Source organism: Ovis canadensis, chromosome X (assembly GCF_042477335.2).
Source record: "Ovis canadensis isolate MfBH-ARS-UI-01 breed Bighorn chromosome X, ARS-UI_OviCan_v2, whole genome shotgun sequence".
In the NCBI taxonomy this organism is placed as follows: Eukaryota; Metazoa; Chordata; class Mammalia; order Artiodactyla; family Bovidae; genus Ovis; species Ovis canadensis.
Window position 1 is genome coordinate 19,248,708 of NC_091727.1, and position 16,520 is coordinate 19,265,227.

Below are 16,520 nucleotides of genomic sequence, written 5' to 3' on the forward strand. Positions count from 1 at the left end.
GCTTCTGTCTAAACCCCTCTCATGCATCTTCCTCAGTGGCTTGTCCTTCTGACCCACAACTGGATGCTGCAAGAGCTGGGGGTGGAGGGGAAGAGCTAAGCAGAGGCGGCAGGGAAGTGGGGCCTCTGTGAGCCCAGAGGACTGGTAGTTATCATTCAGGCCCACTTTCCCTGCAGGTCTAATCGATGGCTCACAAGGCCCACACCTATCTCCTAACAAGACAGTTGAGAGCAACCTTCGAAGGTGCAGAAGCTACTGGAATTGCACTTCTCTTCAGATTAGATCATTAGAGAGATCAACAGGAATATTCTGGAAATCGTTACTGACTTCGCTGAAACGCCTGTGGTCCCTGGAAGGCTGTAAGAATTTGGCAGAGCGTGGCTTCTGTTCTCCTTTCACCACCACAAAGTGATGTTCGACCTCTGCTGGTCCACCCTCCCTGGGTGTGGAGTGCATATTCTCTGCAGAAGCACTTAACATTCACATACCCTTTTCCTTCTGAAGTGCAAGCCCTGGGCCAACCACGCTACTGAAGCGGCCCTTGCTCAGGTCACTGTGGCTGTCAAGTGGCCTCGTGGTGCACATGTCAGTCGGCAGAAGAGGACACAGCACGTAGGAGCCTGACCAACTCAACAGTGGCCCTGGTCCCATTAGTTTCCCCCCAGGCCATCATAGGGGGCAGTTGTTTCACTGCACCTCGGGGGACACCTGCCAAATGTCATGGGTGAGCCAGCTGCTCCTCCGATGGGCTCACACACCTGAGATAATCATGTGTTACGTGTATTTTACCAGGATTGAACCTTTTTTCTAAAATGTAAAAGTGAGCTATTTTTCTTCCAGTTTGATACACAATCATAAATATGACAATGGAAGTGAAACTGGTTTACAGCCCTAGGGCTACATACTTGGTTATTATATCCTTCTATCCTTTCAGATGCTTTCCATGATCCCTGCAATCTACAGACAGGGAGAGTGAGGGGTGAGAGGCAGTGACCTGCCGAGGCTGCCCGGAAGCCTGCCTGACCTCAGCGCAAGGGCACCGAAGCCCCGTGAGATTCTCCACGTGCAAACTTAGCTCACAAGAACAAAAATTCGGTGAGTGACCGTGTGTTGACAGGTCCACATAAAGAACTCTAAGCCACCGACTTGCTCCAGTATATCACATCAACACATAGAATGTGCAAGCAACAGTAGAAAGTTCCAGCAATGAACTTGTGGAGAGAATGCAACACTCCCTTGTTCCTTGTGGTAGGCATCTTGGGTCTGGAAGGCACACTGTCCAACTCTAATCCTATCATATCACTAACACTAACAGTCAGCAGCAGAACGCATTTGAGTTTTGCCGGGCCCGTCTCAGAACTCATGCCTGAATGAAGCATGCCCCTTGCCTTTGAGGGTCTCACAGTCCACAGACATGGACACTAAGACAATCTTTGCTAGACTACGTCCTGGGGCCCACAATATGGCTGTGCAGGCAGGGGCAGAGGGAGCCCGGGATTGCGGAGGGAAGCGCCACAGAGCAGGGAGAGCCTCAGAGATGGAGCAGCCAGTGAGAGGACCTCCAGGGGTGAAGGCAGGCAGGCCATCCCTAGCACTTCTGGTCTGAAGGGCAGCTGGCCTTGCTCTAAGGGTGCATAGGGAATTCCCACATGTGAGCAGGGTGAAGATGCCAGGACCTGGATTCTCATCTGTAATCCTGAAAACCAGGCCGCACCTCCCAGCCTCGCTCCCACTTCTGCCCGAGCACAGGAGCAAGGACCCAAGTGGCCAGCGTCCAGTGTCCTTTGGTTGCCCACCCCACTCCCACCCTTGGCATCAAGAGCAGCACAGTACCTGGTGTGGGTCAGGGGACCCACGGGCCTCTCTGGCCTCCTCGGGGGTAGCGCGCCTGGTCTGCTGAGAGAATTGGTCTTGGGTGGCCGTGGCTTTTTGGGTGGTATGGCAGGAACAGAAGGCTTCGGTAAATCCAGTTTTGGCTCTCTCTCTGGTCTTTCTTTAAGGAAGCATAAGGAAGACAGAGAGAACTTATGTAAGGGGCAGTACCGAAGACTGTGTACTTCTTGCTTAAAAACAAACAAACAAACAAACACACTGATGCTGTTTGCCAAGGTGAGGATGGAAGCAAAGAGCATCACCTGTTCTTGGTCAAGTTAGAAAGTCCCAGAGAATCACAGGCCACTGCTCGCCTTTACTCATGCTGGTCCCTCTGCCCGAGGGTCCTTCCAGTCCCTGCCCAGCCTTGGAAAACTCCCACTCACACTTCATTGGGCCTACTCACATTTCCCCAGGCTGCAATGTCACACCATCATGTTCCCTTCTCAACAGCTGGACCCACCCTCAGAGGCACACTTTCCTACTACTCCCTTTCCTGAGCCATGAAGGACAGCCCTTTATAAACAAGCTCCACTTGAATACTTTCTGGGCGTCTGTATGCTTGGCCCAGCCGGCAGGCTGTCAGCCCCCAAGGGCAGGGCCCACATCTGGTCATCTGTCTAGGACCTGCATGGGGCCTGGCACTGAACATGCGCCTGGTAAATGGCTGATGGGTTTGGTCAATGACCAGCGGGCCCTGTTGGGTGTGGGGAAGAAAAAGGCCTGTCTCCTCCCAGGTGTAGAGTGCCAGGAGCCACTAACAGGGGAGCATTTCAGAAAACAACAGCTGAGTCTGGATTCTCTCTGTGCACAGTTTCACCTTGGAAGGTAAACTGGGACTTCACAGGTAATTGGTTTCCGAGGGTTTGGGGCTTCGTAGCTATTAGAATGAAGTTACAGCCAGATCTAGTGGCCAAACTGGGCAGGGTTTGGTGGCAGCTTCCTGTACTCTTTCCCAGATTCACCTTGCCCTGTGTGTGCTCTGAAGAGCCTGCACCCACATGCTTCTCCGTAAAGACAGGGCTTCAGAGAGCTGCCCGTTGGGGGACTGGCAGCATTGCTGTGTTCACTCGGAAGCTGGAACCCTGAACACGTGTTACTTGCAGACACAAACTCATGTCGTTTGGGCGACCTGGACAACTGGCAAAGCTTTAAAAAGCCCATCAGGTATCATACAGACATCAGTGTGCTCAGCCCCACAAGAGTTCAGTAAGGGAGTGTGCTCCATCCTGGCTTGCTAGGAACTCTTTTCCTGGTCCGCAGGGACCAGAGGAAGAAGGGCTTTGCTAAAATACAAAGGAGCAGAGATTCCTCCTGCGGGGAGGGACAGGCCCTCGGCAGCCTACAGAACGAATGGGAGAGAGGCTTTGTGCCCACCTACTAGGGAGGTCGAGTCTCAAGGCAGGGCTGGTTCACCAGCTTCCCTGTTGCTTTTGACCAGAGCGTCTGCACCCTGACTCACTGCAGCCTAGAGCAAGGCATCATGAGAGGGGAAGGAAGCAGAAGTGTGTGGCCATTTGGCCAGCCAACTAGGGTGGCTGTTCACACGTAAGCCAAGGCCATATGCTAGTCAGCATGGAACAGAGCAGATAGTGTCCTCAACACAGAGCCTGGCGTGAAGCCCAAAAGCAGCCACATGTCCTCTATGAGGACAGAGGCAGTGTTTAGCTATGTCACAACATGCACACTTCTATCAAAGAACTATTCGGATGGTGCGTATTTTTATTGATCTGTGATGCAGACCTGGCCTTCACAGTGAGCTTCTACAACTCAAGTTTTAATTCTTCACTCTGAAAGAAAGATGTATAACTTCTTAAGAACTTGCAGTGTTGTGGCACACTGATATAAAACTTGTGGCACACTGATATAAAATATTACATTTCACAATAAAGCTTCATGAGGCCACCCAGGAGCACCTACAAATAACTGTGTGCATTAATTCAGCATTTCTCTTGTGACTTACAAATAACTGCTTTTTAAAATGGAATTTGCTCTGCCTCCTGTTAATAATAATAACCTAACACTTTTCCCATAAAATGTGTGATCAATCAAATTTGAGACACCTAATAAAATCAGTCTTTCCACAGCATACAGATTTCTTTGGGAGGGACACTCAGGCTGTAGAAGTCAAACCCAGCCATAAAACTGACTGTGTGATACAGGTTAGGGTACTTCCCTGAAAATGATCATTTTTGACCCCCTTAAGGGGACTGTGGGCACTGGGCTGCTTTTCCCAGTTTGGCCATGACAGCCCCATCCTCAACATTCCTGACCAGGGACGTGTGTCTATAATACAGTAGCCAGAGTCAAAAGCCCAGCAATGACTGACAGCTTTCGTTTGTCTGGATGGGAATCTCTCTAAGCCATGCTCACTCATCAGCAGGTAATGAGCGCCTGGGGCACTAGGCTAGCCAGAAAACGTGGTAGGTACATCCAGGCCCTCGGGGGACTTACACTCAGCATCCTGACTTCGGGTTGCTGCTGGTGTGGGGAAGGTGGTAATTGCAAGAAGATTGGGATGAAAGAGCTCCAATGTGTTAAATGACTAGGCTGGGTATTTTTCATTTGATGAGAAATGCTGGCCCAAAGAAGCACCACAATCACCTTCTCTCCTATTTCCTTAGACACAGGAAATTTAAAAGCGATCAAAACAAAACCATAATCACCATATTGCATATTGCAAAGAAAAAGAAAATTCTGTGGGTAATCTGGAGTAGCCCTGCGACAGACAGCTCTGTCCCCTGCTGTTCTAGAAGTGCCAACAAAGACATGATTTCATACCTTTCTCTTCTGTTCTGTTTGGAAGCGTTTCCGGTCTTTCAGGAGGTATCTTTTTAATTTCATGTTTTCTTTCAGTGGTACCTGGGCAGGGGGAGGATAACAATTATTAGCAAATGTTTTCCTATCCACTTATTAGACACACTAGCATTTAAAATATTTATCAGGTACAGCAAAGTCAACAGATTTTTTTTTCCCCCTAATCTGAGGGCTGGTGTTATCTGGCAAACACAAGCTGCTTAGAAACAGAGCAGAAGCCACTTTTGGCATATGCCATTAACTCTGCCTACCTATACATTCTTAATTTACAAGAACACCACTACTATTTATTGATGTTTAAATCTGACTTCCTTCAGCATCAAAGCAGACACAGGAGACCATGTGGCATGGGTAGGGAATATGTATAAATCAATAAACAAATCCACGGGATAAGACGATCATTGTTTTATGCCACCAAATTTGGAGTGGTTTGTTATGCAGCAATGGTAACTAGAATATGCATTCTTTTTTTAAATTGAAGGTTAGTTAACTTACAATATTATATTATTGGGTTGGACAAAAAGTTCATTTGGGTATTCCTGTACATCTTATGGAAAAACTTGAATGAATCTTTTGGCCAATAGTTTCAGGTGTACAACACAGTGATTTAATATTTTTGTACACTACACCCCATATAATGTTATTAAAATATTGACTATATTCCTTGTACTGTATATTACATCCCTCTGACTTATTTTATAACTGTTGTCTGGGCCTCTTTCATCCCTTTAAGTGGTGGGATATAATGAAAAACTAGGTGGCTTTCCCTAGGTCCTTTGCCATCTGAATTCCTCAAGTATCACATTTTCCCAAACATGACAATTTACACTTCCTCTTCACGCACATGGACTGTAGCTGCTCCCTTGCCTGGGGCCTTCATCATCGTCAGTGCCCTCAGGTTCATAAGAACACTTGGAAAATAGCTGAAGCATGAAACCCATCACAAGTACTCCTCTGATTTATGGACTTGGTTGAGTGATTGACAAATCCCTTATATGACCAACCCTATAGAAGGGTGCTTGGTACTAAAATCTCAATCACACGGCATAAGAAGCCAAAAGAACGTAATGAGCCACCTGAACACACACTTTACCTAATCTCTTTAATGACTCACTACAAATTAAACACTGGATCTGATTTCTATCAGTTCTGTACCTGATTTTTTTTTATAGTCAAATAACCAAACACAAGGAAATATGATAAGAAAGAAAAGAGGAATATCTACGTCCCTGTCACAAAACAGCATCCAAGATTATGCAGGAGGATAAAAGAACAGTAGTAGTCGTCTAGGAAGATTAAATGCCAATCATGCTTTACCCCTAGAGATCCAGTACAACCTTTGGTAGAACTGTTTTAAAAGGATAAGGATTTGCCTACCATGCTACAATCTGGTCTCCTAAGGCTAATGAAGAAGTTCAGTACCATTCTGAGAGACACAGGAGGAATGGACAGTCCTATTGCCATGAAGAATCCAACCCTAATGACATTCCAGGCCACCTGAGCCCAGGACCACTCAACTCACCTCCTTGGTCTCCATAACCTGTCATTCAGGCGTCTAGGGAAAAGGGTCTTCAGAAAAAAGCCAATCAAGAGCCTGCTTTCATCTCAGCAAAATAAAATATTTATCCAGCCAGAACCACTAGGTGGCAAAATTAAACTGCTCAACACAAACAAGGATGGGGGCTGAGCAGGAGATGTAATTAACGTCCCATTTTGGGGCTTAATCTCTGTAATTCTCAACTATGCCAAAGGGAATGGGAAAGGAATGTGAGGTCAAGCTGATTTTTACCCCCAACAGGATGGGCCAGAAGAAACAAATCACTCCTAACAAATGGGTTGAATAAACCAATCGGGAAATGTATTCATACTTTAAATGCTATATTAGAATATCGTAACTGCAGAATTAAAAACACCCCTGCTCTTCTTCAGTTTGAGCTAATTTTTTAAATGCCACTTAACTAGCTATTCATGGAGGAATTTCTCCCTAAACTGTGTTTCTAATCATGTTAAAGAGCAGTTCTTCTGGGAACTAGGAATGTTAATCTTTATGTGTGAGACATCAGCATACAATGAGTTACCAAGTGTTGAACAACGTCAAGTCTTCCTATATTATTCAACCTTAATATCTGAACCCCGCAGAAAGAGCGAATTAACTGAACTCTTTTTCAGATGAGAAAAGAGTCATGAGGGAAAGTATTGCTAGAAAAAAACACTTTTTTGTTGTTGGGGGCAAGTGAAGTAAGCACAAATTTTGGTTAACCGCACAGGACAGAAACTGAAAATTCAGCACTGCCATCCATGCACAGAGACGCCATGACCCACGGGAAGCAGTTCTTCCCAGGCTGACCCTCAACGGGCAGACACGGGCAAAGCACACAACTAGTTCTTCTGGCCACAAAAGTGGTTTATTTTTATTTTTTTTAAAAAAGCAAACAAAGCTGGCTGATTCCAAAACAAAGTCTTTCCAGTCATTCTCTTTGAAAGCTAGATTCTGTTGCTGTTGTTGCTGTATTGGGGATACATTTTAATGACACATTTGCTTGTTTAGGAAAAACAGGAGTGTATTTAAAACCTGCCTGTCGAGACCAAATCGTTACTTCCCAATTTGGTCATCTGTGGCCTTTGAATCTAAAGCTCTTGAGCTCTACCCAGGATGCTGTAAACATACACAAACAGAAAGATAGTGTGTTGACAGAAGCGAGAGGTACATTACCTGCCCCTTGCTTGATCACAGGAGCCGAGGGAGGAGGTGGCTTCTTGGGTCTCTGAAAAATTAATGAAAATGATACCACATGAGATTGTTGGCAAGCCCGGCCTCTCACATAAGGACCACAGACAGTGTTTTCTAGATGTAGCTTGGACAGTCCAGAGAAGCTCTCCAAAAAATTGAGCAATTCTCTCTCCAGGGATGTCAGGTTTTGGCACCTTTAAACAAACACTAAAATAAATCCAGTCTGCAAAACAAAGCTCTGATGGACAAATGAAATACCATTTCCCCCTTTCTAAATTTGTAACAGCCTTCTGGAAAAGCACGGCTCAGCAAAAATGGCCTGAAACCAGCAAGCACAATGGTACTCCTACGCTGAAACCGCATTTGCAATTAAGATTTAATCTGCTGAATAACCAAGCGATTCAGAAAGAGTCACTGGGAATGGCTCTAAATTAGATGGGCTCTGGCTGTGGGACCTGCAACAAAATGCAGGCTGAGGGCCCCCTGTGGCTGGGCAGGGTTCTAAGCCTTTTGCCCCTTTTCACCTCAAGGCTGCGAGGGTCCCCCACAGACCATACATACCCTGGACACTGGAACGAAGTTTCTTTGCCTATCAGCTGCTATTTATTTTTCTCTCACACCCTATCATTCTAGAGGGGGATGAGCAGCAATGCAATCAATGGCATCTCCTGGCTCACCCAGGACTGGCTATAGGAGGGAGGCAGTCGGGCTGGACTTGGCAAATGTCCTGGGGCTGAGAGTCCAGCCAGGGCAGAATTCTTGGACACCATTCTTGGACAGGGGAGAAGGGAGCCGAAGGCAAGGAGAGAACCATCTCATTATCAACATCATTAAGGGAGACTTCCTTGGTGGTCCAGTGGCTAAGACTCTGTGCTCCCAATGGAGGGGGCCTGGGTTTGCTCTCTGGTCAGGGAACTAGATCCCACATGTGACAACTAAAATGATTCTGCATGCCACAACCAAAACCCAGACCAGCCAAATAAAGAAGTAAACGAACAGTTTTTTAAAAAACATCATTAAGGAAAGATGGACTTGGGGAAGGTTTGAGCATATGATCCGTGTTGCTGCTGATACTTCTCCTGACCCTCTCTGGCTATCATATACTTGTGATTTTAAAAAAGCTCCACAGACTCTTCCACATGCTGAAAAAGCACTGCTGTGACCAGCCAAAGCGCCCAACCCGCCTGTGCCTCCTGGTTCCTGATGCAGTACCAAGGCACAGGAAGAGATGGCTTTCAGTAAAACCTACAGAATACGAGACCCACAAAGAACTATCTCAGGGAGCATCATAGCATGCAGGCTCTGGATATGAAATTTCAGCTCTGCTCTGAGTGGGGTGACTTGGCCAAGTGACCCTGAGTAAGAGTATAACATGGTGGGCAAGAGGCGGGGCTTCAGAATGTGGCCGTCATTACACAGCTTGGCTCTTTTCATTTTTACCCGTGGACCCTGGGCAAGTGACCTCACCTAGATGAAAGCTCTCATCTGTAAAATGGAGATAATATTATTACTTCCCTCTTAGGAGGAGGTGGTTTCACAAATGGGGAGAATCAGTAGGCACCATCTCATCCAAGCCTCATGACAACTCTGTAAGGAGTGATATTATTATGCCCATTTTTCAGATGATATAATTGAGGCTGCAAGAGATAAAGTCATTTCCCAAAGTCACCAGGCTAGTAAACGGGACAGGGGGCCAAGACTCTAGGCCAGGGCTATCTGCCCTGTAGGCATGCTCTTAACCCCTGTGCAGTGGCCATGCTGCCAGAGGGCATCCACAGACAAACCATCTTACGGCCATAAACCACACAGAGTTTAGAAAAGCACAAGGAACTGTGGTATGTTAACATTAAGGAGGGAAAAAGGGGTATCGAATTGCAGCTAGAGTATGAGCTCAACTATGTTACAATGCATTCAGAATGTGAAAAAGACTGGAAAGACAGAAATCTATAACGCTGATCTCTTGTAGGATTATGAGTGCATATGTGTGCTTCCTTAGCATTTTTCTGTACTGTCTACATGCGTCCAAACTTCATTATAAAAATAAAGAAAGAAGGATGCTGCAAGGTCTCCTCTGCATGGGGGCAGGCCCTCCACCAGTCCAATGTGTTCCATTCCCAGGGCTTACTGCTCTCTCCCCTGTTGTCAGCCCCTTCCAGTTCTCTACCCTGGCTCCTTTCCCTTCCCCTTCTCTCTCTGTCTTCGTAGAAATGAGACTGGGGACAGATATGTGTTTACCGAATGAACTTATCGTTGAAACCCTGCCAATTAACCTTCCTTTACCTCCAGATCAGAGTCATTTCTTATGCACGAAACTGCCAACACCCTCTGGCCCAATTCTTCCCAGCCCAGCCCCAACCATGCCCACCCCCTGAACGGCTTCCTCACTCTCAGTTGTTGGAACATTTTTCGAACCAATTTCGCATGAGCCTTCTCTTGCTGAGGCCGTTCCCCCAGCGACCTGGCCTCAAACCACAGGCCCTCAGATAAAAAAAGACAATTACAAGTCATCGTATTTTCCAAGATTACTGTGCAAACGAAAAAGAAACCCTTAGTGTTGTGTCAGATTTGGCATGGAACAGACACATGAAATGTGACAGGGCAGGGCAGAGGAACACCAAGAGAGGGGACAGGAAGGACTGTGCTCCCTGACAGTGTGTGGAGAGCAGTCATGCCAAGTGCCTGCTCAGAGGGCAGAGGAAGGAGACAGGGGTATAAGGTGGTATCAGGAACCCTGGCAGCTGCGGAGGCAGGTGAGGCAGTTTGGAAAGGAAGGAGCAGTTGGCGAGCTGTCTGTCTTGTATCCACCAAGCCTGATTGACGCTGGCCAGGTGCCTGCTTTGCTTGGGAGCAGAGGAGGTTTACAAGTTGTCCTGTTTTTTTCTTCTTTGATTGACTTCACTCCCTGATTCCATCAAACTTAGCCTTCCTGCCTTCTTCCATGAGAAATGATGCCACATTTTTTCAAAGGAGATGTCTCTGAAGCTAATTCTAAACAAAACCAGGGTTCCCTGTAGCTCTAGACTACCCCCCCAAATGATGACTAAAGTATTCATATGAGCTGACAATGATGTTTTCTTTGAATGCCACAAGAAGACAGGGCAGTGAGAACTGAGAAGGCAGAGTGGGTAAATTGGTGGTAGTAGAAAATTCATCACAAGAGTTCATGATTCTCAAATAAAAAGACACAATTGATTTTCCAGGATAAGCAGTAGGTCAACGCTTTCTCTATTGTGTTTACCAGCATTAACTAGCTCCTGTAGGTGCACAGACAGAAACAGCCTTTCAACTCAGTCAAGTATTTTAAGTCATGAGTTTTTTAGAGGCACTCGTTCTATTTATTCTCTTCCCTCCATAGTGAAAATAAAACACTCCAGCTCCAAGCCCAGGTGGTGTCATCCTGCTCAACTGGCAGGTTGGTGCTAAGAACAGAGGATGTCAGAGCTCTGAGTGATCTGAAGGTCTCCTTTAAGCTGAGGAAACTCAGGCCCAGAGGGGCCAGGTTAACAGCCATGTTAACAGGAGCTAAAATACATCTCTCGTTGTCCAGACTGTGGCAATTCATTAAAAAAAGAACCAATGTGAAAATATTCCTCAGAAAGTCAATGAGCCAACATCTTTTAATTTCCAGGAGAGAAGAACACCTTTCCTGGTCTTCATATGTGCAGGGCATACAGGCCCATGTGTGTGTGTGCCTGTGTGGCTTGGACACAGAAGCAAAGACCATCCTTCAAAGGATATATGAATCAGATTTCATTTCTTCCTATTATGACCAGGAAGGAAACAGATTTGGGTGTTCTGGAGTGAAGACAGCAGGAAGCCAAGTTTTACTTCCTGCTGAAGGATTTCATCATTGATTCTGCCTTTGTGTGGCAAGTCTGGCCAGTCCCAACCATCCTCCTGGGCAAGAACTGTGATTTGTCACTATGCTTCACAAGCCATTTTGTCTTCAGAGTTCTGGCCCCACACACACAACTTGCTGAAAGTAACCAGAGGAGTGGACTCCTGATGGCTGGGTGCCCTTCAGGGCTCTTTGTCAGCAGGAGATGGTAAGGTTGTGGAAGCCAATTTCAGCCTGACTTTGAGACTGAAGGAAGCCCTCCTCCAGGCCCCTGGCTAAGTTTTCTGGAGGTGTCTGCATGTAAGGCTGGATAGGGGACACAAATACACAGCTCCTGATCAGTGTACCCCTCATGGCTCTAGAAACACATAGAAGCCTTCACTCTGCCCTTTCTTCTCCTGTCCCTGGTAGATTGACAACACTTTTGAAGAGTGCATCTGGGGCTCTGCCCCTATGTACCCTACAGAGTTCCCCCACAGGAGATCCCCGAGAGCTACCACAAAACCTGCTCTCTGGAGAGTCTCTCTCGAGTTTCCTCTTCTTGGCCTCTGGGCCGGTGGCCTATATCCACAGTCTGCCTCTTGGCTGGGCTCATCCAGATTGTCAGCCTGCTGGGTAGTCACCCAGGCTTTGGTGTTCGGTTTCTCCTTAAGGTGCTCTCAATTCAACCCCTTGGCTTGCCTCCTCACTCTATCTATCCCACCTGGAAAGTGATGCTTTGATTCCATGGCCAGACCTCACAACTGCATGGTGGATCTGGTCCCCGCTTTGTATGGAAAAGAGAAATCTGACAAAGGACCTGGCTTTCCCTGCCCCTCCCTCTACTCTTCCTCCTCTCTCATACTGTCATGGAGAGCAGCTAGGAGGAGGATGGGGCAGAAGAAAGGGAAGGTACAACTTGTCACCAAGTGACCAAAAGACAAGGCATTCCTTAGTGCCAAATGTATATTAACCATGCTCCTAAGGACTGAATATTTGCCCATTGAATGAACGCAAAATTCTTCTGCTGAAACCTACCCCCCAGTGTGGTGTTATTTGGAGATGTGGCCTTTGGGAAGAGATTAGTCATGAGGGTGGAGCTCTCATGAATGAGATTAGTGCCCTTAAAAAGCAGACCCCAGAAAGCTCCCTCACCCCTTTCACCACACGAGGACACAGCAAGAAGACAGTTACCGATGAACCAGCAAGGGAGCCCTCAACAGATGCCAAATCTTGGACTTCCTAGCCTCCAGAACTGTGAGAAAGGAATTTCTGTTGTTTATAAACCACCTAGTCTATGGTATCTGTTATAGCAGCCTGACCTGACTAAGACACATACTGTTAGACCCTATGAAGGTGAAGCTTGGGACATGGGGTCTGCCTTCAAAGAGATTATAGTCCAGATGGCATGATGAGAAAGAATCACTTCAGGCAAGAGTATACTGAATGAGCTGCTCAGCTGGGAGAACAAAAGCTGTAAGCACCAACAGAGAAGGAAGAAGGGTGCCACCCAGGCCACGTCAGAGAAACTCAGCTGAGGTTTTGTCATTAGGCCATCATTATCACTGGGGCAACATCAACACCTCAATGATCCCCTTCTCTGCAGGTAACATTACCCAGAAAATCAAATGTACAGACAAATAATGTCAAAGGCAAGTTTTATTCATCATGCTGCTTATTAATAAGCACATATTTCTTTTTGGAAGACTAAAAAGAAACAAAGAATTCATTAGGCAACTTCAGAAATTAGAAAGGATAGTGGTTCTCAAAAGGATGAAGCTCATGACTAGGAATAAAGAAAATTCTGGCCGAGGATAGTGTTGTAAACTAGATTATGAGATGACGGGGGCTAAGGTAAGGGGCCTCCTGAGAACTTGGTAAAGAGAATGTGGTCCAAGTTAAACCACCAAAGTCACCTAGAGAGATGATCCATCATGGGAATCAAGCAAGAGAGATCCTTTCCTATAAAACTTTGAAACCTACAAAACTCCCACCAAACCATCCTAAGGTTGGCACTCAATTGTAATGGAGAAGGTGGGAAACCCACTTGATTGTACCACTGTGTGTCCAAAGATGGATGATGGATGGGAAGTATCCGATCAGCCATGAAAACAGAGAAAAATGGAGAGCTGCGGGGGCCACAGGTGTGGGACTCTCGGCAGCATTTTCTAGGCTTTGCTGAACTGAACTTAACACCCAGTTCCCTTGGCTCACCCTGCCCCCTGGTGCCTGAGGGACCTCAAGCTACAGCTCTAAGACCCTTTGTGAAAGTAACTAGCTCCTTTTCTTTTCATTCTGTGCTCTCCTGGAAAGTACCAAACAAATGTGGTTTCCTATAGAATCTGGATTTTAAGGAATCAGGCCCACAGGGAGCAAATGCCCAGGGCAGGCAGACCCACGTGCTCCAGATGGGCTGATATTTCAGTTCTCGTCATGATTAGTAAGCTGCCAGTCTGCTCCCTGAGTAAGTCTCTGTGAGTTTGCCAATGTAAGTTTGCATCACAGTCACAGGTACCCTTCAAACTCTTTAAGGGTAGGGTTCTGTGTCCCTGAGGCCGAGAGGCAGACCCTCCACTAGGGCAATGCCTCTGGGCTTCTCAGCAACATCCTAATTCTCGACATGGCACAAGCTCATGAGCCCCCAAATCCGTGCAGAGAAGTACAGTACCATTGTCTGGTGATCAGAACATTTTCTCTTAGAAGAACTGGATCCCGAGACTTTCTTAAAACACTATCTTTCAGAAACATTACCTTTCAGGATACCTGTTCTATCTTTATTATTATTGTTGTTGTTATTTTTAATGATGAAGATGTTTCTGCAGTTCAGGGAGTCTAAGTTCCCTGCTTTCCCTCAGTCCTGACAACAGAGCATGCACGACCCTTCATCAGAGCTCTCAGAACATTTAATCTTTCCATTCTGATATTCAATTTTCCTGTTGAGGCTCAAAATAAACAGGCAGCCACTGAATCTAGGTTCTCTTATAAACAGCTTATATAATTGCTCCAAAATATGTACCCGGAGATTGACCGGTGCTCTCAGAAATGTCTTAGGGAAAAGCCCCAGAGTCTTTGCAAGCCCGGTGCGAGAGAACCCTCTGAAAGAAAGACTTCCAGGAGTTCCAAAAGGCCCAGGAGTAACCACCTGAATCCACACCCCAGAAGAAAATACGCCAGCCTTGTCAGAAGGCGTTGCTGATGCCTACTGATTCAAGAGGTCTGCCGTTGAATAAATGCTGTGTGCGGCTGTCTACCCTAATCATCGCACATCGTCCTCTTTTCTGGGTGAGCGACTGCAACCCCAGCCACTGGCAAGACAAGATGACATCTGCTGAATCCGATGGCAGAATCATGTTGCAGGCTCTGTCATTCACATCGTGCATTCGTGTTAATGATTCTAATCATCTTTACACAGTCAACTCTGCACACGACAGCCCTGTCTCCAGTCACGCTGTCACCAACTCACCAACACTCTGGGTGCAGTAATAAAGGCTGGTGTAACAACCAGTGCAAAGCTGGTTGGTAGGTTTTATAGGTCAGAGGGGATGAAAAGGATGTAATACTTTGAATCTTCTAAAAGTTAAATGTCACATTATACAATCACTTCTCAGCTGTGGCTATTACTTTGTCTGACAGGTATAACTATTGTTTCCCTAAAATTGAGTTTTCTGCTTCTTAGGAACAAAGGTAAAAGACCTATCAGAGAGATTGTGGCTGCCTGTCTGGGGTGGGAAAGATGTCCATGGGCCCCCAAGAGCATGCATGCCTCAGTGAGCAAGCCGAATCCACTCATCACTGACAGCTTCACTCTCTCAGCAGGAGTCCTCCTGCAATACTTTATGTAACAGAGCAGCGCTTCTAGAAAAGTATGCCATGGACTCTCATTTGAGCGAATTTATTGCCCCATAAAATATGACTGGGGACTAGAAGGCAGGGTGCCACAAGGTAGGCAACCACAGGCTTTGTCCATTTGTTAAACTATTTATACAGATTTTACCTCAGCATTCAAAACCATACTACCTCAGTCAGAATCAAGAATGTGTCAAAAGTCTGGTAGGATGGCGAGCTTGCTAAGATCCTTTAGCCAGAGAGAGAGGTGTCAACATGGAGGCCTTGGCATCCAAGTGCTTTGGATGTGAACACCCTTTATCAGGCTCAAACAGGTAGTCTGGGTGGTCCCCTGCTACCCAACCCTAAGCTCACAAGGACAGCGGCCATGTGAGTCTTCTTCACTTCCATCAACCAGTATGGCAGCCTGTCTAAGGAAGGAACCCAACAGATACAGAGAAGATGAATGAATAAACATAAAACATCACTGCCAGGCAGCAGATGCCCACCAAATATGCAAAAAGACATGAAAATTATGCCATCCTGTACTCGCTTGTCTCTACACATACATAAAGCACCAGATTTCTTTTTAAAGGCTATTCATCAAAGTTCTTAGATGCATTGGGATCCCCAGGGAAGCTCACCAAGACACCAAGCTAACTCTGTGCTGATGTGATGAACTGGGGTCAGATTTCTACCACTGTTGCAGTTTTAGCTGGAGTCTTCTCACACTTGTGCTAATAGTAATTACACAGACTGGAATAGTTAATATGTATGGGGTATTCGCAAAGGACCAGGTGCTGTGCTAAGGAATTCATATGTGTCATTTTGGTTAATCTTCTCAACAATTTAACAAGGTCGGTATGATTATTCCTGCAATTTAATAGATGAGAACACAGTTGTCACTCAGTATTCATGGGAGATTGGTTCCAGGAACCCTGCAGAGAGCAAAAATCCACAGATGTCCAAGTCCCTCATATAAAATGGGAAAGTATTTGCATATAACCTATGCACATCCTCCACTATACTTTAAGTTATCTCTAGATTACTTATAATATCTAATACAAAGTCAACGCTATATAAATGGTTGTAAATGCTATGTGTATAATTGTCACTACACAGCAAATTCAAGACATCTAAGCTTTACCTTTAGGAACTTCCTGAAATTTATTGTTTAGTATTTTCAACCCAAGGTTGATTGAATTCATAGATGCAGAATCCAGAGATATTGAGGAAACAGTCAATGAGTTGATCTTGAACAGAACAATTAAGTGACAGGGCCAGGGTTCAAGTTCCAGTCTATTCAATGCTGCAGGCTAGAGTCACAACCACGTTCTACAAATGTCTGCCAAACCTCCTCCCTGTGTCTTACAGTTTTAAACATTTACTATACAGATACTGCCAAGGGCTAGTGTCTTTTTCTTCCTCAGGGATGAATTCTGTTAGCCGATAACCCAC

The 16,520-nt window shown here is 46.0% G+C and overlaps 1 protein-coding gene across 6 annotated transcripts in view; it reads right to left on the reverse strand.

Annotated features, from left to right (window-relative positions):
- SH3KBP1 (SH3 domain containing kinase binding protein 1) overlaps positions 1 to 16,520 on the reverse strand; it is a 335,566-nt gene that overhangs the window by 45,382 nt on the left and 273,664 nt on the right. For all 6 annotated transcript variants that reach the window (XM_070291401.1, XM_070291398.1, XM_070291396.1 and 3 more), the window contains 3 exons: positions 7,403 to 7,454; positions 4,654 to 4,734; positions 1,834 to 1,993 (listed from right to left, as the gene is read on the reverse strand). In XM_070291401.1, coding sequence (XP_070147502.1) covers positions 1,834 to 1,993; positions 4,654 to 4,734; positions 7,403 to 7,454 — 293 coding nt within the window. The remainder of the gene's footprint in view (positions 1 to 1,833; positions 1,994 to 4,653; positions 4,735 to 7,402; positions 7,455 to 16,520) is intronic.